This window comes from Episyrphus balteatus, chromosome 2 (genome assembly GCF_945859705.1).
Source record: "Episyrphus balteatus chromosome 2, idEpiBalt1.1, whole genome shotgun sequence".
Taxonomy (NCBI): Eukaryota; Metazoa; Arthropoda; class Insecta; order Diptera; family Syrphidae; genus Episyrphus; species Episyrphus balteatus.
Window position 1 is genome coordinate 64,682,693 of NC_079135.1, and position 24,119 is coordinate 64,706,811.

At 31.6% G+C, this 24,119-nt stretch overlaps 2 protein-coding genes across 4 annotated transcripts; one reads left to right on the forward strand and one right to left on the reverse strand.

The window, feature by feature from the left end:
- Window positions 1-294: 294 nt before the first annotated feature.
- On the forward strand, window positions 295-11,905 carry LOC129911057 (uncharacterized). 3 transcript variants are annotated; one of them, XM_055988706.1, is made up of 5 exons: window positions 295-416; window positions 515-1,805; window positions 3,728-4,449; window positions 10,615-11,108; window positions 11,167-11,423. In XM_055988706.1, exons 2-5 carry the CDS (start codon window positions 591-593, stop codon window positions 11,304-11,306), a joined length of 2,571 nt encoding a protein of 856 aa, XP_055844681.1. In that variant the 5' UTR covers window positions 295-416; window positions 515-590; the 3' UTR covers window positions 11,307-11,423. The 3 variants fall into 3 exon arrangements, with proteins under 3 accessions (XP_055844681.1, XP_055844678.1, XP_055844680.1); XM_055988703.1 differs by having other exon boundaries at window positions 10,615-11,905; XM_055988705.1 differs by lacking the exon at window positions 295-416 and having other exon boundaries at window positions 432-1,805; window positions 10,615-11,905.
- A 1,089-nt stretch (window positions 11,906-12,994) lies between these two features.
- LOC129911068 (vacuolar protein sorting-associated protein 37A) lies at window positions 12,995-19,620 on the reverse strand. The gene is made up of 5 exons (XM_055988725.1): window positions 19,348-19,620; window positions 19,068-19,260; window positions 13,612-13,936; window positions 13,388-13,539; window positions 12,995-13,327 (listed from the first exon to the last, which is right to left on the reverse strand). Exons 1-5 carry the CDS (start codon window positions 19,428-19,430, stop codon window positions 13,133-13,135), a joined length of 948 nt encoding a protein of 315 aa, XP_055844700.1. The 5' UTR covers window positions 19,431-19,620; the 3' UTR covers window positions 12,995-13,132.
- Window positions 19,621-24,119: the final 4,499 nt, after the last annotated feature.

The following is a 24,119-nucleotide window of genomic DNA, read 5'->3' on the forward strand; positions in this document are numbered from 1 at the left end:
GCAGCGTACTAGGCTTAAATATGTAAAATTAATGATATTGTATAATTAATAGGAAATTAATAATATTCAAGTTTTTGCGGTTAAATGATTTCCAACACATAGATGTGTTTGTTTTAAGTGTGTGTTTATTGTTTACCTTTTCCCTGCCAGAAATGTCAAATTAGAAAAGGAAAAGACAAAGATAGTTTTTGGAATTTCCCTATTGTGTAGTATACCCTATGAATGTTCTAAATACACAGTTTGCACATGCCCTTATGTTCTAAAATCTGATAAGCTGTTGGAAGTTTTTAACGGTGAAATTCCATTTGTCTCTTTTTTTCCCATCACCATCGCAGTTGTATGTATTTCAATTTTTCAAAAATATAAAATATTTTGCTATGTACGGTTGTTCCATCAATGTTCTCGGATTGTTTTAGGTAAGAACTACAAATTTAAAACTATTTTAATTGAAATAAATAAAATTTCTTAATTTATTCTGAAAACGACCTTAATATAAAATACCTCTATTACAAAGAAAACAAATTAAATAATTTCTCATAAGACACCGAGAAATTTTTGCTCTACATTGTGCATCAAAATAACCAAAAACAATGGAGGACACAAAACACATCGATCTCGATGAACTTGTGCGAAAAATGTATGCCTTGTGCCCAAATTTACCGCAAAGCGATGACTTTAATAAGAAATTGCGAACCAAATTGCAAGAACAAATTAAAGAAAAAGTTCCCAAAGTTGAACTTAAACAATTGGACTTAAATTATATAATATTGAATGTTAAAAATTCTTTGACCGAGTTTCAAAAACGTATTGACGAATCGGTAGCCCAACAACAACTCAGACGAACTACACGAGTCCGAAAAACTAAAACTCCAGACTCATTAGTTATAGAATATGAAAATCCAAAGCGTTCACGTAGTAAAAATAGCTCATCATCTCCATCAACTTCTACCAAAGTCGACACAGAGACTGCTTGTACTTCCACTAAATGCTGTCATCAATCTGGTTCGGATCTCGGTGGATTTGTTGAAGTTGAAAGTTTGCCTGTCTCGGCTTCAACGAATCTTGTCACAATTTTCGTTCCTTCGATTTTGCAAGAGAAGCTTCATAGTGTCAAGTACAAAATCTCGATTGATTTGAATCGTCTTGATCTGACTACGAAAATCCTGGATTTGAATGTTTCTCAGCTTGAATCTGATCTAAAACGAAACACTACGAAAGCTTCTGATGAAACGAAAAAAGGTGCAAGTCAAGAATGTAAGTTGACCTACGAAATCAAGGATCACAATAATGTTCAGTTGGTTGAAGAACAGACGCCATCCACTAGTGGAAATGCTCCTCAAATTGAGGTTAAGACTCCGGTCCATGAATCTGAAAAGCGGGATTCTCTAGAACCGGTGGTGTGCATTGTGGAAGAAAAGGAAGATGAAATGCAAGCATCGGAAAAACAACGTGCACCGAAACGAAAATTATCGAAACCATCGAATGGTCCACCTAAAAAACGTGGCCGCAAGCCGGGCTCGAAGAACAAAGCCAAAACAGAAAAGAGCGAACTGGCCAAGTATGTGGAAATGTTTGAATGCAGTGGTAACAGTCCTTCATCGGCGGTTTCTCAAATTGTTACCTCGACGACACAGAATTGGGAGGTTTTGCCGGAACAAACGCCACAAATTGCTTACTTTATGAACGGTGAATGGACGACGTTGAGTGCTCCATCGAACAATGTGACACATGCGATGGTAACAACTACTAATGGAAGCTTGATAGAGGCACCGGAAAATGAAAACTTCATTCCGTTTGATGATTTCGTAAGTAAAATTTAAATAATTTTAAACTTTAATGAAATATAGGCCCTTATTGCGAGTGTCCTTCAACTTTCGATGCGATAAAAGTCGATTGAATTGATAAATATCTGTTTTTATATTGTGTATGTGTACCGCTTTTCACCAAGATATTTGCTTTGATTTTTGTCGATCGGCAAAAGTCTCCTATCGACAGAGATTCACAATACCAAAATTTATTTGCGATGATCGACTATCGACAAAAGTTGTCTATCGATAGACAAACGACACTCGCAATTAAGGCCATAGGTACCTACAAGAATTTACAGAATAATTTGTTAAAAAAAAATTGTATTCGTTATACCTACCTGAGGTTTGGACTTTTTAAATAGATAAATATGCCTATATTGAAACAACAACAATACTAAAGAACTTTTGTTTTGTTTGTTGTTTTTCCTGTAAGCTAAAAAAAAAAATAAAAAAGAATAAAAAATGAAAAAGATAAATGAGTTAAACCCAATGTGCCATGTTTCAGATAAACTTCATATGGGTCAAAATCATGAAGGTGGAAAATTTGATGTCCAGGCATTTTTTAAAATCAAAATAACATTTCATTTAAGTTTTTTTTTCGCATTTACAAATTAAATAATAGACACGAATCTAGGAATATATATGTTTCGATTAGAAAATTTTCCATTTCTTTTTTATTGCATCTAATATACTCAAAAATAGCGTTCCCGGACATGTCCACACTTCAAAAGCTGATATTCAAATGATTTAAAAACACAATAAAGTCAATTATTTTTAAAAATTTCTTTTCTCAACACCACTAATACACAATAAAATACTCATTATAAATTTGTACATCTTTTACAAAAAAATTATATTGTATTATTTTTTATACGTTAATGAAAGTTGTCCCAAGAAAAATGACGCACCGTACCAACATTTCTTAAAGTGTCCATATTTTAATTATCTAACGTAAAAATGGTGCTGCAAGCAGTTTTTTAAAGTTGATATTACATAGTTTTATTATTCCAAACCAATTTGGTATTTTTAATCAGTATCATATCTAAATATGGGTATATTAACACTTTTATCAAAAAAGTCAAAAAAGGTAAAGAAAAAATTACTTATGACCTAAATAATTCTTACGTGCATAAAAGCCTTTTTTGGAAAAATTGGTCACTGAACCAAGAAATAAAGTTATATTTGATTTATTTCAGACCTATTATCTTAATATAATGATACATCATGCACATTGACATACATTATTTCGAGGAAAGTTTTTCTAGTACTAATTTGGTAAATTGAAAAATATTCATTTTTGTACTCTGTCCGTTCATGAACCGACGTATGTTATAGCTAAAGCGAACATTTGAACATGAATTTTTTATCATAAATAAAGGTTGATTTTTTAAGAATTCGGTCCTCAAATTTCCCGCCTCCATGATTTTGACCCATATATTAGAAACTAGTACAACGTTATATACGTTTGTGCTGAAATTGTTGTAATACAAAAAAAAAAACTCATTTAAAAGTCGAGAACTGTTTTCGCAAAAAAAAAAAAATATTTTTTAGTAAAGTTTGTTATTTTTGTTTTCCAAATAAAATGAAAAATGATAAACTATAGAAAACTCGACTTGAGCCTGATTGCAATATTGCGAGACGACGAGACGAGAGCGAGACGAGATTTTTTCTTGGTCATTTAGATGGTAAACTATTTGGTAATGTTAAGATCTTTTTTTTGGTAATTGTCTATTGTTGACAAGTAAAAGAAGAATGTAAAAAGAAGAAAATTATTTGGCCAAACATCGAAAACTAGCAACGCTCTCGTCTCGTCGTCTCGCAGTATTGTGAATCAGGCATTAAACTGAATCATAATGTAAGTCATCCGTTATAAGAACTCGATATTGATTGTTTTTTTTTTTATGTTATTTAAATTTCAGGTAAATTTTATTGATAATCCTTCACTAGATGTTGGAAATAATGTAATAGCTCGAGTTTTAGAAGGAACAGTTGACACTCAAGAAATAACACTCAACCAGCAGGGCCAACCTACTATGCATTTAGATATTGAAAATATTGAACCACCAAAAAGTGACGCAAATACTCAAACAAACCAATATGATTTATCAACTAAAAAAGACACTGGCGACATAAATCAGACTAAGAGTAGGCAATCTAATATGATTGGAAATTTATCCAAAGAAACAAATACCACCGATGTTTTGGGTTTGACAAAGACTCAAGAGAGTAACAACGTCATCTTCAGCACCTGCCGTAGTATGCCATCACTAGATATTGAAGAAGGAGACTTATTTTGTTCTACTCCACAGAGGACCAACATTTCAGATAACATTATTGCATTTAGTATGAACCCACAAGTATCTGACCATAACCGCTCGTTTAATCAAAATGAAGATACTATGGCAACAGATTCCGCGATCGAAATTGACAAAAGAGAAACATTACACTCTTCAAGTGATTGCTCGGGATTTGAAAATAATTCAAAAAGTACACATATGCCTTCTAACATTAAGGACAAGAGTGAAGTTATAAAAGAAATGTCTTTGCTTGAAATTGAAAAAGATTTTGATGATTCTCTTTTGGATTTTGGCAATTGTTTGGACGATGACCTTTTGTCGCTAGCCCCGTCATCCTGCTTCAAGTAAGTTATTTTTAATGTAATATTGATTTGTTTTCCCCTTTTATTTAATTTTATTTGACATTGTGTGATATCGTACTCTGGGGCAAGTTTCAACTTCTTAAAAAAAATTAAACTTCAAATTGGCTTCATTGGTTTATTATTATAAAAAAATTAACCCTCTATAGGCACATCATACGTGAAAGGCACACGGTTGCGAATTTGGTTTGTACTTTTCAATGTGGTATAACTTTTTTTGGTTTCAACATTATATAGGGAATATGTATATGAAATTGAGACGAATTCAAATATTTCATACAAAATTCCTAAAAAATATATTGTCACTACTATAATGATAATGTTTTGCAAACATCTTTTTTAATTTTAAAATTTTGTACAGCCAAATTGGCACCCATGTGCCGATAGAGGTTTGAAATTAAGAAAAATATTTTTTATCCTCATAACAAAAACATATAAGCATGTTTTCGAAAATCTAATAAGAATTTAAGTAAAAAAAAATGCTTTGCGTCTTGTTGGTTGCATATTGTTGTAATAACTAATCGAAGGCAATGACGGTTCCATGAATATAGTACTAAAAACCATTACAATAACAAAAAGTTAAAATGAAGTGATTTTCTTGACACGTGTGTCATTTTTCGCATTACTAATGCTTTATTTCCAATAGAAATTAACCAAATTCTATAACGGTTCTAAATTTAAAACTGTATTCATCATTTTTTAAGAAAGTGACATTTTTGGTCAAAAATATCGTTGTTTGGGAGAAAAGGAGACTTTCTATTGAAGGTCACTTGAATTTATAAAAGTAAGAACAAATAGTTTTTGTTCTTTTTGACTTTTAGACCAGCGCCAATCCGGTTTTCAGAGGGCAAAAGTTTAAAAAATGATTAGCAATATAAGGATGGTGAGAAAATTAAGGATAAATGGTACATGAAAGAAGAAAAAAAAAAAAAAATAGCCCACCAATAAATCGGGGGACAGAGGTGGGTGTTAAAAATCGTGTTTTTGACAATTAATGTCAAAAGTAGACCTTTAAAAAAAAGTTTTATGCAAAAGGTCTACAACTTATAATTAAACCATTTCTTTTTACAACCTCAAAAATATTGAGAAAAATGCAAAAATACTATTTTGTTTTTATTTTTATCTTTTACAAAAATGGTTGAATTTTAACAAAACCAGGTTAAAAACGACTTTGTTATGTTTTCAACCTTTTTTAAATGTTTTTTGAGCCAAATACTAATTTTTGGATATTTGAAATTTTTAGAAACAGCCTATTTTTCAATCAAAAAAGTTACCGAAAAAATTTTTGATTTTTGAAAATTTTGGAATGCCATTATTTAGATTAAAACCTTTTATTTAATACTATGTAGAAAAACTACACTTTTATTTCAGAAAGTTTGTTTGATTGAAAAAAAAGTATGTTTTGCTACACAATTTCCTTCAAACTAAAATATTTCCTACCTAACCGACTATTTAGTCGGTCGGAAGAAGATTCCAAGATAACATGTGTCGATTTTAATTCGGAACTTTTCACTGATAACATCGTTATTGCCAATAAATTTAATGATTTTTTCGTTAATAGTGTTATTGACATCAGTAATTCAATTCCGGTGGTACCTTATGTTGATAATATAACAGATTTACAATATACTTTCAAATTAAATTCAGTTTCTTTAACGGCTATCCGCTCTGTGCTTTTGCAGTTAAAAAATAAAAGAGATTATACTTTCTTGTCTCCTAAAATATACTTGGAAAACTTTGACCTATTGGGGCCAGCTTTACAATCAATAATAAACAAATCTTTTGAAAAAGGTGTCTTCCCGGACTCTTGGAAAGAATCAATAGTGTGTCCCATTGAAAAAATATCAAATACAAAAAAATGTGATGAATTTCGACCAGTGAACAGTTTGCCTTTATATGAAAAAATTTTAGAAAAACTTGCCTTTCAACAAGTTGAAAACTACTTTGAAAATAATAAAATAATAATTGACTCCCCATCTGGTTTTCGAAAAGCGCATTCTTGTGAAAGTGCCTGTAATTTTATTGTCACAAACTGGAAGGAAAGTGTTTCTGAACGAAAATTTGTTTATAGTGTTTTCTTAGACTTGAAACGTGCTTTCGAAACAATTGATCGATCAATTTTGTTAAGTAAATTGAACAAATATGGAATTAAAAACATTGAACTTAACTGGTTTAAGACTTACCTCGAAAATAGAACTCAGAAAGTTAAAGTAAATGGACATTTTTCAAAACCAAATTATGTTGATCTGGGCGTTCCTCAAGGATCTGTATTGGGGACTCTAATGTTTATAATCTACATTAACGACATTGTTAGCGTCTTAAAATATTGTGAAATTGCCCTGTTTGCTGATGATGCTTTGATTTACTGTGCTGGGGAAACTATTGAAGAATGTCACAAGAACGTGCAAGAAGACCTTAATAGTGTACATGAATGGCTGTGCCAAAATAAACTCAAATTAAATGCTCAAAAAACTAAATGTATGATATTATCAAATAAAACATGTTTTAATTTCAATGGCAATCTGATAATCAAAAATCAAATAATAGAAAAAGTTGATAAAATAAAATACCTGGGCATTATGATAGATAGCAAACTTACTTTTGAAAGCCATATTGAATATACTTGCAAAAAAATTTCAAAAAAGATAGGTTTTTTAAAAAGAATTAGAAGAGATATAACTTTGTTAACAGCAATTTATATTTATAATGTCATTGTTAAACCGCATTTCGAGTATTGTTCAACTATTTTGTTTTTATGTAATGAAAGTTCAATTGCCAGACTCCAAAAACTGCAAAATAAAGCAATGCGAAGCATTCTAAAATGTAGTAAATATACGTCAATTAATTTTATGTTAGAATCTTTAAAATGGCTTACCGTTAAACAAAGAATTGTTATGAATATGTTAATGTTTGTCTTTAAAATTAAAAATAATTTAATGCCAGTATATTTGTCAAGATATGTTCAGTAGGGTGGAGTGAAAAAAAAAGTTGTCTTATTTTTTGTTCTACATAGCCAGGATGGGTGCCATTTGGAACTTAAATAACGGCAAAAAAGTTTCAGATCGATCAAAGAAGTTTTAGAGGGTTCACAAGTCACTTGAAAAAAATGAAAACACCATAGAGGTTAATTTATGGAGTTTTTTGAGTTTTTTTCTGTTTTACTCAGTTTTTTTGATTTGAAAAACATGTACATTATTGTTTATTGTTCAATTTTCATTAAAAAATTGCGATTTTATTGACTTAAGGCCCTTACTGCAAGAATCCATGGGCGGCGAGCACTCCCAACCCCCATGATCCAGCCACGTAAAAACAAAAAATAAAGAAATTTCTTAGACAAAAATAGTTTTGGTTTTTTGTTAATTTCTCGAAAATGACAAGATTTTTTTGGATGCGGTTTTCTGTTTTTCTTTAAAAACAAATAACAGCATCGAATTTTAAAAACTTAAGTAGTACTTATTTACATAAAATTTTGAAAAAAATTAGTTTGAAATTTTTTTTTTTCAAAATTTTGATTTCTAAAATTAATTTTTCAAAAACTGTGCCAGAAAAAGGCCATATTAAACATTTTTGTAAAAGACGAGGTTTTAGGCTTTACAAAAAGGTATAGCACGTTATTGTAAGTATAACCGTTGATTTTTAATATTTTTTTGTTTCAAATTAAATAATTTCTTTTTTTAATTGCCCCTCCCCGCTAAACGAAGGGGAATAGACCCTCCTCCCATACGATTTTTTTCTTGTCTCGACCGAACTTACACGCTCTAACTTTTTGGCACACTGCTCCATCTCTTTTGAAAATTGCTCCCAGTACATTACTTCCAAAAAGCATGTAAATTTTCAAGGGCGTTGTGAACCCTCAAGATATTTTTTGATCGGGCTGAGATTTGGTATGCTCTTTTTTAATGACTAATGGCACCCGTCCCTGGTATGTAGAAGAAGAAAAAAAAAAAAAAAGAAAAAAAAGTGCAGTTTCACTCCGCCCTAATGTTCAGTACGTTCGTGAAGTTCAGCCTTATGCACTTAGAAATATGAATGATATGAGACTGCCTAATTTTATAACTGCCAGAGCTCAAAATTCCCTTATATACAAAGGTTTTAAGATTTTCAATAAATTACCGAGCCATGTAAAATGTGAAACAAATATTAAAAGAATTAAGAGAAGCATTGTGGAATTTGTAAGACTGAAATATTAATTAAGTATTTATAAACATATTTAAATTTTAAAAAAACTTGTTAATTGTTACTAAAGCCTAAATAATGTGCTAATAAAATATTTATTTATCTATCTATCTATCCCTGTGGGCACCGATAGAAAGTCTGTAGTGTGCGGGTGCTCTTAAGTAGAGATGCCGCGAACATTCGGCCACTATTCGGTATTCGGCCTATTTTTCTGGTATTCGGTATTCGGCCGAATAGTTTAACTATTCGGCCGAATACCTAATACCAAATGGAGAAGAAAAATGACTTAAATTATTATACCAAAATGTGTGTTTTATTGAAAAATTTTAGTACTCATAATCTACTAAAGGCAACTTGTGGTGAATGAAAACTATTTGTTCCGCATTTGTTGGTAGTAAACGATTACGTTTATCTTCGTAGACTATTGCTGCTTCGAAAAATAGTCTTTCGCTGTAAACACTTGTAGATAGACTTTAGAAAATGTTGTCAAAATATGAAATTTTGTAGTATTTGTTGACCACCACTTGTATGGGTCCGCCGTTCGACCTTGGCGAACAGTCCTCATATATAATTCGACCTTTGCAGTAGTAGGTAGTGTGTTCAGACATTTACATATCTTAAAAGTAGTTCAGTTATTCATCGTTACAATACGATGTTGTTGGGAATTTTTTAAGCCACATCTATTCTTGAGACAAAGTATAAAATTTTTGAAATTACCAACGTTTTTTTCTGAGTGTCCTTGGCCGAATATTCGGTATTCGGCCGAGGAGCGTGGCCGAATATTCGGTATTCGGCCAAATCAATGTTCGCGGCATCTCTACTCTTAAGATCGATTTTTGAAGAATTTATTTTCAAACTCCAATTTCTTTCAAAATTTTATTAAATTAAGTACTGCATAACTTTGTTTTCAAAACTTCATTTTCATTTCATTTGTTTATTTACATACTTGCATTTTAAGATACATTAAATTCAATGTAGAAAACCGGATTCGAAAATGTTTTTTCGTTTTTGAGAAAATTGAGAAATAAAACTTCTATATTCTTAGAAACCCCTTTATATTTTGTTGGCTGGCCTTTTTAGTAGATTATTTTTTGAAAAAGTTATTAGCTTCACAAAAAGGTATAGCTAGCACGTGTTTTAAAACTAAATAAAGTTTTTTGAAGATTTTCCCTGTTGGTTAAACGGAGTGTAATTAGTCCTACCCCCTACCATACGATTTTTTTTGTCTCAATCCAACCTATAGCTCTAACTTTTTGCCACATTGCAATCTTCAAAGTCATACAATTTTTCAACAGCACTATTTAGATGATCGTTCGATGTGGGCGAATTTTGAAAATGATTCCTAGGTTTCTAGTGCTGCAGAGATATTCAATAGCCCCATCTTCAAGCTTCAATGGGCATATGACAGAAAGATCAGATAAAAGATTTGGTGGTACTGCACTACAAATCATAAGCGTATATGTAGATAAATTTGACAATGCTTAATCACAAGTAGTAACTTATTTAGGAAGGGGGAGAAAAGGATTGGTCGTAAGATCTCTGCGGAACTTCAGGAATTATAGGAGTGACCGTTAACGGTTCTGAAAAAATAAATCATGAAATATGGGCCCAATCTAAAAATATTATTTCAATCAAAAAAAGCTATTAGCCGTTTGCAGTTTGCAATTGTTTTTTTTTTTAGAGCAAACCTATATGACGATCAGATTGTGCTCGAAAATCTCTTTTATTTTTAAATTTTACCATACATCGAAGAAATTTACTTGGAAATAAAGTTAAATATAACACAAAATGGGAAATGATTGTTATTTTATTTTTAATTTCTTCATTTGATGTTGGCCACATTTTGTAGATTAATTGTTTGTGTTCCTTTCAAGTTTATATTGTTAAAATCCAGACAACAAGATAAGATTATCTTCAAGCAATATTCATTTTTTTATATTTTGTGTACTTAAAGACACTTTTCTTTTTTCACAGCTCTCCTTTAGATGATCGCTTTGCTGATTCAAATTTTTTAAATGTCGAAGAACCCGAAACTAAATCTTGCACTGACACTTCCAATTCAGTGCCTGCACCAAGAAGTCATCTCGAAACAAGTTTGGTTACTCTTTATGAAGATGAAATTAATCCAGCATTAAAAAACTTTAAAATACCTAGAGTTAAAATAGTTCGCCAAAAATCATTGGACGATAATTTATCCGAAAAACTTCCCACCGTCATCCTGCCGCCTACATTGAAAGAACCCGAAAAACCAAACGCTGTACGTGTTTCATCTCCATTTTCATTAACAATTCCACCAAAACCCCAAACTCACAATTTGTCTCTGAATCTAAGAAATGTAAGTGGCGCGACTCCTCAAATGATGTCAACTCTTGAAATATCAAAGATATTTGGCTCTTTGTGCTACAAGTTCTTAGCCGATATGTGCTTTGAGAACCCTTGTAAATTTAGTCATCAGTTTTTGGACCTTGGTATTATTTCAATATCTATAAGCGTTTTGCGAAATGAAGTATTGAATTCCGCTTATAGATTTATTTGGCGCCATAACAAATTGTTTAAATTCTACTTTCCTATCTTCTGTGAAGAATATGGACGTCGTAACATGCGCCAGAAGCTGTCGACAATGGTACGCGACTGTGAATTGCAACCAAAGTGTACGTCATTTTTAAAAAATATCTACAACACTTTAACGGGATGTGGATTTAGTAAAGTAAATGCTTGTCGTTTTGTGTTAGCTAGAGTTCGAGACAGATCACATTTAACAATCGATACTCTTTTGGAAATAATTATTGAATCTGATGCCCAAATGTTTGTTTCTGCAATAGAACAATTTTCTACTGTTAAGGGATATAAATTTGCTATGAAAAATATTAATGAGTTGGCAACGATTTGTTTGCGCTCTGGCAGCGCTGAACTTGTTCCTGCTCTCATTAAATGTTTAATAAATGTTGACCAGACTGAATTTTTAACGTTACGATCACCGGAACTGATTCAACTGTTGGAAATGATAAAAAGCGGTGGAGAAATGTAAGTTTGTGTCTAAAGTAATTATTTGGACTTAACAATGACGTATGCTCTTTAAGGTATGTGTACCTTGAATGGAAAAGGTATTTCATTTCATATATAAATATTTTCTTTGAAAGAATGTATTATTTATTTTAATTTCTAAAATGAATTCAAATAAAAATGTATTATTTTAAAACTGTTTAAGGGCAATATCATGCGTGTTTTTTTCTATTTTATTTTAAATAAAGTTTGATGAATCTCATGTCTTTTTTTTATTTCTCTTCAAAGTTAAAAAACTATTAGTCATGTTTTAACTAAATGTTTCTATTTATAATGAGAAAAGAACAAACATGAACGTGATGTAGTTCTATGAAGTTTGGTGTGAAAAATATTTCGTGTCTGCCAGTGTTATTTGAAGTTATGAATGTTATTATAGAATAAAGAAATGATATTTGGAAGAGAAAAATCACCCGTGTTCTGAAATGTGTTCGGGAACAGGGCTCCCATTCCAAAAATTGCTAGACTATCGTTTTTTTTTCAGTTTGAATTTTTATTCGCTTTAATAATGATAAAAACCTAAAAGCTTTTTGATTGGGATCCCTTCTCCCAAATACATTTCTCCGGGAGTTTTCATTCAGAATAAGGCTGAATTTAATAAATACATTGTTCAATTTGTTTTGTACGCCACCAACACAACTTAAAGAAATTTTAAGACTTAAAGAAAAGTAAAAATCCATTGATTTAGAAATTAAAAAAACTACAAGGAAATCAAGTTTTACGCAAAAATTCAGGTCGAATTTCAAATTCGCAATTCAAATTTAAACACAAAACTAGTATAGATGATTCAGTTTGAAGTCATCTTTTGATGGGATACGAATCTCTATAGTTCATAGAAAATATACCAAGTACAACCACTTGCTATTCTCCTGAGACCCAGGACTGTAAAATTAGTGATAAGAACTATCACCGGAGATCCGAGGGGGTTAAGGCAGCATTATAATCCATTGTGATTTCGGGCCTCAACCAATCAGCTTCTCTAGCCAGCTGCTTCCAGTTTCGCAGGAAAATTTTCAAAAAGTTTCCCAAAAAATAACATTGACAAAAAAAAAAGAACTCTGAAAACAATTTTTTGTCGAAGCATATATGTTTTAAGCCGCACAAAATTGCATTTTTGATTAAGTGAGAAAAAGCTCAAAAAACAAAAAATTTTCAATTTATTATAATTCAGCAAAACAAAATATAAAATATAAAAATTTTCAATTTCGATATGGCTTTCATTCCATTCGATTTTCGAAACCTAGCTGAATATGGTGGTGTTATTTAAAACAATCAAAGAAAAAACAATGCTAACTTTACTTTTGAAACTGTGTAATTTTGTTTATTTTAATCATAATTTAATCCAGATCAGATCATGACAATAACATTATGAGGTTTTTACACAAGATAATATTTCACATTTAAATAATTAATTTGAGATACGATTAAATTTTTAGATTCCCGCTCTTTCGAAAGCACTGAGTTGATGACCCAATCGTTCTTCTTTTGCTTTTCGCTCGGAGCTTATCTTTTTCGAACAAGTGTAGCTATTCAGGAATGTTTGAACATCGATTTTACCATTTAAAAATTGCTCCACATGCTTTTCGCAATCCGTATCGGAATTTGAAGCAGCTATTTGAAGAAGTTCCTATGAACAAGAGTATAATGAATAAGATTTTAAATTAATTTTTTTAATGATATAACTTACTCTTATATGCTGGGGAGCAAATTCTTCAGATTTTTTAATATACTTGAGGTTAAGTTGATCACATTTTTCGCCTAGATTTTTTAAGGCTGTGACGTCATCATTCAGTTTGAGTTTAAGTTCACTTAAATTAGATTCTTTTGATTCGTTTTCTCCTAAAAAAAACAAGAGGATTATTAATTACTTCGAGTAGATATCTATCTTTTGTAACGATATCTGAATTTTACTTGATATGTTTTCAACTTGGTTAATCATTGAGTCCAATTCTTCATTTAGATGCTGAACAACTGACATCTCTTCGATAAAGTCATCAAAGAATTCTGGATCCGTGTCCAATTTTTTGAGTTCGTCTAAGGACATAGCTGATAAGTTTGGTAGATCATGATCCGTGTTTGAAGGTATTGTTAAATTATCTAATGGTGAACCATCTTTGCTGCTACCTGCAGATGCATTAGGACTGACTTCATTTGTTGATAATAGTGGTGGAGGAAATTTTTCAAATTCTCTTATTATGGCCTGAACAACTCTTCCCAAATCAGAATGCTTAGAATACTGTAAATAAATATTATATTATACATAAGTGACATGGCTCTTTACTAAAATAACTATTGTATATGACATAAGAAATAAAATCAAATGCATGACTTAGTACCAACTTTCTGTTCTTTGAGTAAAAGTTGCCACAGATGTATAAAATAATTCTGTATGACCAATTTGGGTTTGAGTCAGAATTCTTTTAATCAATCGCTTTCATTTTGGTACCCAAGTCTAAAACTAAAACCTGTTTGTAAATAGGCAAGTCTTAAAAATGATAGACCATTGTCAAACCATACAAATATTTTTCAGGGTGTTGCGAGAAATTGAGTTTTATTAAAACTCCGAACTGTTAGCTAGTGTGTAGCGAAATGGCGAATGAAATATAAATTATTTTGATTTATTAATTGTTTTCAATTATAAACCAACGTTTAATTGAAAGATTTGTAAAAAAAAATACTTTTTCAAAATTTCATTACATTTTCGTATCCGACCCCCTCCCATATGATTTTTTTTTGTCTCAACCCAATCTCTAAAAAAAGTTTCATCAGTCAAGAAAATTGCTTTCCAATGAGTACCAATTTTTTGGTCTCTAAAATCTTCCAAATCTTATATGGTGGTATAAGGTATAAACAGACAATTTTCATTGGATGACAAAAAATTGGGGGCAGATGTGAGCTTATTTTCTCCCAATGATTTGTCTTATTTTTGGATAAAATTAACCAATCTTATAAACAGACAATCTTCACTTGGTAGAAAATTGACAATTGGTTGCTATAGAAAGGCTTTTGACAGTTCGGCCAATATTGGAAGATCTTTTAATCATGTATACTTATACTACGTTTCCACCTACCCTAAATCCGAGATTTAGCTAAGTAGATTTAAAATAAATCTCGAGATTTATTCTAAATCCACTTCGCTAAACCTCGGATTTAGGTTCACCTACCCTAAATCCAAGAAGTTCACCTACTTTCAATTCGAGATTTAGAATAAATCCCGAGATTTTTTCTAAATCTACTTAGCTAAATCTCGGATTTAGGGTAGGTGGAAACATAGTATTAGCTTAAAGTTTGGATTTATAAATTTGTATGGTTAAGCCTAGTACGCTGATGTGAAACGAAATTTTTTGTCGGTCTCCAAGAGGATAACGAAATGCTAACGAAATCTCGACGGAAAAATATTCACAAATTGCAAAACATAAATAATAATAAAAAATCAAACACGCATCTCAGAAACGCATGCATTGACATTTTTCGTTTACGATTTCGTTATGTAATTTTTGTGTGGGATTTTTCGTACTAGGCTTTACCATTAAAATTAAGCAAAAATATTTAGTAAAAAAAGGGAATAAAATGAGATTATAATTAACTGTAAATTCCCGACTCTTTGGAAAAATGCATTCCTTATTCCAACTCATAAGAAAGGCAAAAAAAATTTAATTCTAAATTAAAGGCCAAAAGCTAAACTATCTGCTATACCCAAAATGTTTGAATCTATTATTTGTGATGTTTTGTCTTTTCACTGTTCCTCCGTTTTATGTGACAACCAACATGGATTTGTTAAAAAGAGATCCCAATTACAAATTTGTTACAGTTTACTACATACTGTGACGCGTTAGAAAAAAAAACAACAAGTTGACTGTATTTTCACTGACTTCTTCAAAGCATTTGACAAACTAACCCACAATATACTTTTAAAAAAACTGCAAAATATGGGTCTTAACGACAGATTTGTTTTATGGGTATCTTCGTATCTCAAAGATAGGTTATATATAGTGTTGTTTTTAAAAGTGAACGTTCTAAATGTTTTACTGTTAACTCTGGTGTACCTCAGGGTAGCCATCTTGGCCCGTTATTATTTGTACTATTTATTAATGATCTTCCGTCTGTCCTAGTAAATTCTTTGTCTCTTATATATGCTGATGATGTAAAAATTTTTCGTACAATCAACTCTGCAAATGACTGTGATCTTTAACAAAGAGATCTTCAACGTTTCTGGGAATGGTGCAATATTAATGGTTTAGTTTTAAATATTGGCAAGTGTAAAACAATGTGTTTTACACGCAAAAAAAATGTGATTGTTTATAATTATGCGATTAATCTATCACCACTAACTAATTTGTCTAGTTTCACTGACCTTGGGATAGTATTGGACTCAAAATTAACTTTTACTGACCATTTTGACTACATTATTAAAAAAGCTAACATGACTCTTGGTTTTATCAAAAGATTTGCTCGGGAATTTCGTGATCCTTACGTTTTAAAAACTCTTTATGTCTCATTCGTAAGATCCATTTTAGAATATGGTTGCGTTATATGGGCGCCATATTATGCGGTTCATATAAATAGATTGGAGTCCGTTCAAAGAAGATTTATGAGATTTTGCTTAAGATTTCTACCATGGCCAAATCGAATTAACTTGCCACCTTACGCTCAACGTATTAAACTTATAAATCTTCCATTTCTAACTAGTCACAGAGCGTATCTACAATTTTGTTTTATTGTCGGGATAATCAATGGATCGATTTCAGCTCCATCGATCCTCTGTCGATTAAATTTCATTGCTAGTCAGTATAGTTTGAGAAGGCAGTTGCCAATCTCTAACATTTACAGTAGATCAAACTACGGTGCTAATAGCCCTTTAAATCTTTTAATTAATATTTACAATAAAAATTCAAATATAAATAACTCTAGCGTTGACAATATAAAATGACTTAACTTTAAAAAAATATTCTTTATTCAAAATAACCCATAATGTACATTAGATGTAAGTTTTTCTTTTTAGTTTTGTAATAATATAATACCTATATATGTAATTTTAATTTTAAGAAAATGTACCTATTTATAACGTTAGTATTTAACGAATAAACTTATAAACTATATAGACCTCTCATAGAAAAAAGGAACGAAAAACTCTGTGCATTGAAACGTAAATATTTCGAGATCTACGCGCAGCACTTTTCTAACCGGGGACTCATTTTCGAATAATTATTGAAGTAAAATATACTTTAATTCTTTTTTTTTTAAATGACGTTGCCTAAATATCTAGTCCCTAATATTTCCTGAACGTGCCCAATGTTAGTAATCAGTGGGGTATGGAAGGGGGGGGGGGGCCCAACCCCCCCCCCCCCCCCCAAGCCTCCAAGACAATATTACTATTTAGCTGATTTCTTCATAATGTACATGATTAACTGAAACTTGTTCGTAAATCTTAGAGATTTGGAGGCAGCTCAGATATTTGAGCCCCCTCCAAATTCTGAAAAGGCTGTTTGTGTTTGTTTGAGTAAGGGCCTTAGCTGACGTTGAGGGTTGGGATACATTTTTTTCGGATTTTATTCCAATTCGGAATTCTTCAAATATTTTTTTTTGTTTTATTTTGGCGTCGAATTACATCACCGTTAAATTTTGTAAAACTTCTTATGCAAACTCTAAACACCGTATTTGATCGTCGTCAGTATATTTACTTTTTTTCAAAATAATATTTTTCTCAAAGATAATAGAAATTTTTGGTAACTTAAAATCTTAGCGGTCAACATAACTAATGGTTTCTTTAAGGAAATTCCAGTTTGCGCTTCTGAAAATTAGTTTTTCAGACTTTCACGTTCTGCATTTCACTTTTTGCGCATTCACTTTCCGATAGTGAATTTAAATGTTCTGCATTTTTTCACTCATTTTGGATTTTCTGATCGAAATCAGTTCACTTTGTTTCTGTAAGTGAAATTGGTGCCTTTTTCAATAAATCTGCAATCTTTGGACAAAATTTGTTGTTAATTTATTTATATCATAATTCATCACTGCCTCTGTGTTTGCACGTCATTCGCTTTACACTTTACCTAAATAATTTTTTCTTGAGTATTTACAAATTGCAATAATATCGCCCATGTTCTGCCTTTCACTTACATACATATTGGATATGTCTCGAAAAATGTGTCTACTTATTTTTTCTTTTAAATTCTGCTTTTTTTCATTATAATTGTAAATTAAATTGCATCCATGCTCAAAGCAGCAGTAATAATTTCACTTTAGAAACAAAATAAAAATGGATGATACTTCAGTTTTGACAGTTCGAAGCATTTAAGAAGTTGTCGAAATCGATCGAAGATCCATTTCACGTGAAATTGAAAAGTGATTTCAATTCAGTACAGTTCAAAAACAAGACGTGATAGGAATAAATACGTAAACAGTTTTGAATTCAGCACATGACAAAGTTCAAACGATATAAAGTGTTTTTTTTTTAAGATTACTCAATACCTTGCTGTTTGTGTAAAATGATTGAGATAAAAGAACTTTGAAAAAAACACTACTTTGACTGTGAAAGGAAGACAGTAGTACGAAGCTGCCGAGAGCAGTAAAATGCAACTTTCAGTACTGCAGCACAGCGCTTTTTCTCTCGATCAAAGACGAATAAAAAAAAGATAAAAATGTTCCTACATTTATGTACCCTATACAAAATTTTTGAAAAATTTTCCAGCCCCCTCCAAAATTTTGTCTGGATACGCCACTGTTAGTAATTAATTAAAAAAGAAAACATTGGGCACGTTCAGGGAATATTAGGGACTAGATATTTAGGCAACGTCATTTTCTGAACGGAAATTGGAGGAAATTGACTAAATTAGTTTGAATGTAATGCTATTGTCAAATTTCGAACTTTATTTAAGAATTTTACCGGTCGCATGGGTAAGACACCAAACTTCCCTCAACTATAATGAACAAATAAAATGAATTATAACCGATAATGCACTTTTTAATTGTTTTCACACAAATAAATTTAATTTTGCTAAAATAATTCTTTAATTAAAAACAATCTGCTGTCATGTTGACAAAAAAACTTTCCTAAATTTTTAGGGAAAATTTTCTTGCCTAACTTTCCAGTCAGCTTTCTAATAAAATTACCTAAATTGGAAGGATTTTTTTTGACAGCTGACCAATCAGAGACCGAGAAATTACCTAAATATTTTGTCCCTAACGTTTCTGAACCTGCCCATTCAGAATTTTTGGCAATCAACCCTGATCGTTTTTGGGCTATTATTGTCAAGTCGTTTATTTATTTAGTCAAAAAATGAAGAATTGAATAGGTATATTAAACTATGATTAATTAAAATTTAAAAAAAATTGTGATAATTCTATGTTGACAACTATAAAATACATACGTTAAGCAATCCAGGGGCATTTTCAACATCAAATCCATTCGAATTAACCCAATGATGTTGGACAAGTGGAGATACAATTATTTTTGGTTTTTCCGTGGGAAAATTCTTACCAAGTTGGACGTTTAGGTAAAAAATTCGACCACCCGATTCAAATTGGATAGTGTAATCTTCATTTTCGGTTATTTCACGAACACTTAAAGTGAAAATAACATTGAAAATAATTTTAATTAGAATAGAGCAGCCCTGGGGCTAGAAATTTGACTACACACAACACACTCACTTGTCATTGAAAATCTTTAGCGTGTCGATTTGTCTTTTGCGAAAATCCAAATCGTAGGTGTTATTGTACTGCCTGGGAAGCATTTCATTGCATTTGAATCAAGATATGAAGAGTTTTATTTTAATGGAAATCAAATTATTTTATAAATGTTGGTTTTCTTTAATTTTTTTTTGTTTAAATTTAATTTTGTTAAACAGCAAAAAATGACAATGCAAAACGGAATGGAAGGAAACTATTTTGATTTGGTATTTTTGTATTCTTTTTCTTGGGGGAGCAAAAATTGAAGTAAACAAAAAAAAACTGCATTACCTACTGGGCCAGTTCAGTTTATGTACTGAAATCATTTCAGAAAGTTATAATTAGCCCTGTTCCATTGGAGGTGGTAGTTTACTACTAGTAAATGTTTTAGTTAATCTAGTACTTTCATCTACTCATGCTCTTCTTCCCGAGTAGATACGATTTGTATTGAATTCGTTGAAAGTGCGTTCCATTGAAAATCGCTAGTAAACTACTAGTAGTACTTTGCCACCTCCCAATGGAACAATATAATTATAACTAGGGAAAAGGTGTGTTCATACTTCCGTGTGAGTTGCATTTAAATGTTTACCCTTGCGGTTTGTATATAGTGTGCCTGGCTAACAGTTCGATGCAAATGGTCTGGTATCGTTGCAAGAGTGCAAAAGTGTAACATTTTCTTACACTAGAGGTATTCACGATCTGGTGCAACAGGCCTAGTATTATTTTTTTACAATAGATCGTGAACACAGCTCTTCTTATGTATAGTTAAAATTGAAGCATGAATGAAATCCATGATATTATTTATATCAGCTTCAAGGCTTAACTACATACACCACTTTTTGAAAAAGTACAAATGTGAAAATATTTTTTTTCTGGCTAACGCAATTGTTTTGTGAAAAAGAGTATACAAATTGTTTATTAGTCGAAAAAATAAGCTTTCTGCATCATTTGTTTTAATTTTTCAGGCCGAAAATCTATACAAAAATGCTTTTCAAAAATTTCACTTTTGTACTTTAAGGCTTCATTCGGCTTTTTTTTTACGGAGTTGTTCCTCCACTGTGCTTATTTTTTTTCCATTTTTTATAAATTAATACTTTGTTTTGTTAATTTTCACATAAAAAAAAAAAAAATAAGTGGCGACGACCATTAGGTGTGTTTTTTATTACCACCGGTCTTAACTGGACAAAAAAAACGCAGTCGGGGCTAAGCAATTTACATGTTAAAAACAACAACACTTTAGCCCCTTGGGCTTAGTTGTTTAGCCCGGAGAATTCTTTGGGCTTAACTTTTTTAAGAGTTTTAAATCTGTGCTACCAAACCATAAATTGTTTAGAATTTGCTTAGAAACGTCAAAACTGACGTTTGAAATGACAAAATAAAATAAAAAAAAAAAAAAAACTAAGAAAAATAATTTAATTTTTTCAAACTGAAAACAACATCTTGATGTTGGAGATGTTCTTGCATTTTTTTCATGTCTGGAAAATCTCCAGGTGATATTTGATGTTCTCGCTGTAACCTATCATAAATTTGTCCCAGATTCAAATCTTTCTTTTTGCTTTCCTTTCCAAACATCGAAGGCATGTCTTTCCTCAGCTCGGCAATCATATAAGCATGATCCTTCGACTTAGCAGAACTGGTAGTTTAATTGGTGCTTACATTCACAGCTCTGGAAGCAATCGCATGGCTAAGACTCTGTCGACCAGGGTCATGTTATTGGTCGTCAACAACAAAGGATGGAAGAGTAAGTATACCAAATCCATCACTTTCATTTATCTTATTCAAACCCTTCTATTTATCCTTTTTAGTAAACAAGTGGCCGTGTTATGTTGGGACATTAAAGGCTTGGCCACACCGAAGGGTACATACGGTAGCGGTACGGGTAATTGTATGAAAAAAATTCCACATCTGAACGTTAATGTGTCAGTTTTGAATTTTTTTCATACAAGTACCCGTACCGCTACCGCATGTACCCTTCGGTGTGGCCAAGCCTTAAGGCTTGGCCACACCGTAGGGTATGCGGTATAGCGGTAACGATATTTGTACTAAAAAAATTCCACACCTGAACGTTGATGTGTCAGTTTGGAATTTTTTTCATACAAGTACCCTCACCGCTACCCGTACCGCTACCGCATACCCTCCGGTGTGGCCAAGCCTTTAAAAAAGGGTGGCGATAAATACCGAAAAGAAAGGATTATTTATGCTTTGAATGAATATTGAAATATCTTTATCGTCAACTCTGTTGACCAATGATCGCATTGAAAATCACTTCCTTGCATTCCCGATTAAGGCGGGGAAGAATACGGTTCAAAGTATAAAACGAGCCCAAGTAATCAATGCCAAACATTTACTCGTTTATATTGTATGGTGGTAAATTTAAATTCTAAATGGCAGTGTTATGATTCAGCAGCAGAAGCTTGTTCTTACTATGATTATTGCTACCCACGTCGGTTCAATGAAGTTTCCTCAACATCTGCTGCAAGCTCAACAAGTGGGACTGCATTTAAGTTAATTTTAATTTAAGTTACGTTTAAATTTAATATTATATTTACAGCGCAGAAGATAATTGTCAATAATGGATTACAAATTCCATCAATATGCAAAAACAGAAGGAATAGCAGACAAAAAGACAAACACTTGCAATTCTAAAACTAGATTGATCTTTAAATTCCTTAATTGAGCCTTTTCTGACTCCCTCTTTATTCAAAAATAAGTACAGGTCGTTTCAATTCAAAAGTCCCATGAAAAGTTGAGCAAAAATAAAAAAAAAACTTTACAGTTTTTTCGTATGTTTCCATACTTTGCAGTGACTGCTTTTTGTTCCGTCAATTCCATTATAATCTTTGAACAACAACAACATCTTGAAGGTGCTACCACCAAGTGTTTCATGGCTAGAGTTACAGTACTGTTTCACGGATGCCAATCCGATCATCAGACTCCTTATTCCATTTTGTATGTGGTGCTTAGTCTAGTAATTTTTCATTTAATTTGAAAAACTTTTTCCGTCACACTTGAGTATTTAACCTAGACCAAGTGAGTTCAGAAGCCAGTACACTACGCACTGCGCTACCTCACCCACATGATTAGCTTCACCCAATTGTAGGCTTTATAGTTTAACAACATTCAAATGAATAGACTTAGCATTTTAACTAGCTCCTTTCAAGTATGATTATTGTTATTCGGCTCTTTCATGTTTTTCTCCATACTCTTAGGCATAGCAACAATTCGTTGCATATACGAAAGGAGGAAAGTGATTAGAAAGATGTTAGGCGCGGGCCCTGATTATAACCTGAAATTTTGGCAGCACTGTATAAATATAAAAGCTATTTAGAGGTTGTTTAACGTTAAACAACCTTTAAGATTCTTTTATAAATATGGCTGATAATAAATTTTTTGTTGTTTTTAACACGTAAATTGTTTTGATTTCAAAAATCGTTTTTTTGCACAAAATCTATATAGATAAACAAAAAAACACACCTATTATATCCTCTAACAGATATTTATAAAAGAATCTTAAATGTTGTTTAATGTTAAACAAACTCTAAATAGCTTTTAAGTACAAAATGTGTATTTATAAAAAATTTACACATTTAAGCAACGTTGCTTAACGATTGCTTAACTTAAACGCCATTCACCGCGTTTAGAGCTTGCTTAGAGCCATTTTAAGATTGATTTGACCAGATATGAATTATTACTAAGATCGTGAGCTCAGTATCATGGTAATAATTTATCTAGGGTGTGGGGTGAAGGCGTATGAAATTATTCCCTAACAGGAGTTTGAATTTAAAATTAAAGAATGTTAAAAACAAAATTAAAATGGTTAATACAAATAAAAAAAATTAATGCTCTCTGACTTTGCTCTGTGTATTTTATTAAGGAACCCGACGAAAGCAAAATCATCGTCAACGACCTAATGTGTTTTTTTTTTGCAGTCAAGATTAAGAATTTTTGTTTACATACCCTCAAGCTGTCAAAAACCACGTGATGTTTCATAAATGTAATAGTATTTTGTACTAGATTAGTCAATTCCCCTTCATTTTTTGACACAACTATCGATTAGTTAATCATCTGTGGAAATTCGATTATAAATAAAAATTTAAGCAACGTTGCTTAAAGGCGAATTAAATATTTAAGCAAGCTTAACTAAACAACCTTTGAGAACCAATCTAAGCAAATCTAATGTCGTTTTCTATTGACTTTTGAGATTTTAGTGTAAAATTCTCAGATTTTCCACTGAAAATAGAATATGAAATCTAGTTTTGTAATTGTGTGCGAAATCTGTGCGTATAAAAAAAATAAAACAAAAACAAATGTTCAGACAAATGTCAAACAGAGGAGTGTGTGTGAAAGTGCGTGTGTTTGTATGCGTGAATCTTGATAAAAATCCAGAATCAGATTCTTGAATCTCAGATTCATTTTTTTGTCATTTTTTTGAATCTCAGGACGCAAATAGATCATGAAATCTGAGATTTGTCCACTATTTCCCCTCTTCACCCCCCTTTCAGCTGTCAAATTCACAAATCTCATTCTGAGATTCGTCAATAGAAAACGACATAATAAATACGGCTGTAAGAATACACGCCACTTTTCCTCAAAATTGAAATGTCAAAAGTTTTTTTTTCTGTTTTTTTTTTTCTTCGACACTGACGTTTGGCCCAATCGACATAATATGGACGCAGCTTAAAAGTAAAAGGAAATTTACGTAACTTCAAGATCCTGAAAAAAATATCCCTTTTTTTTTGTCATTTTTTGTCATG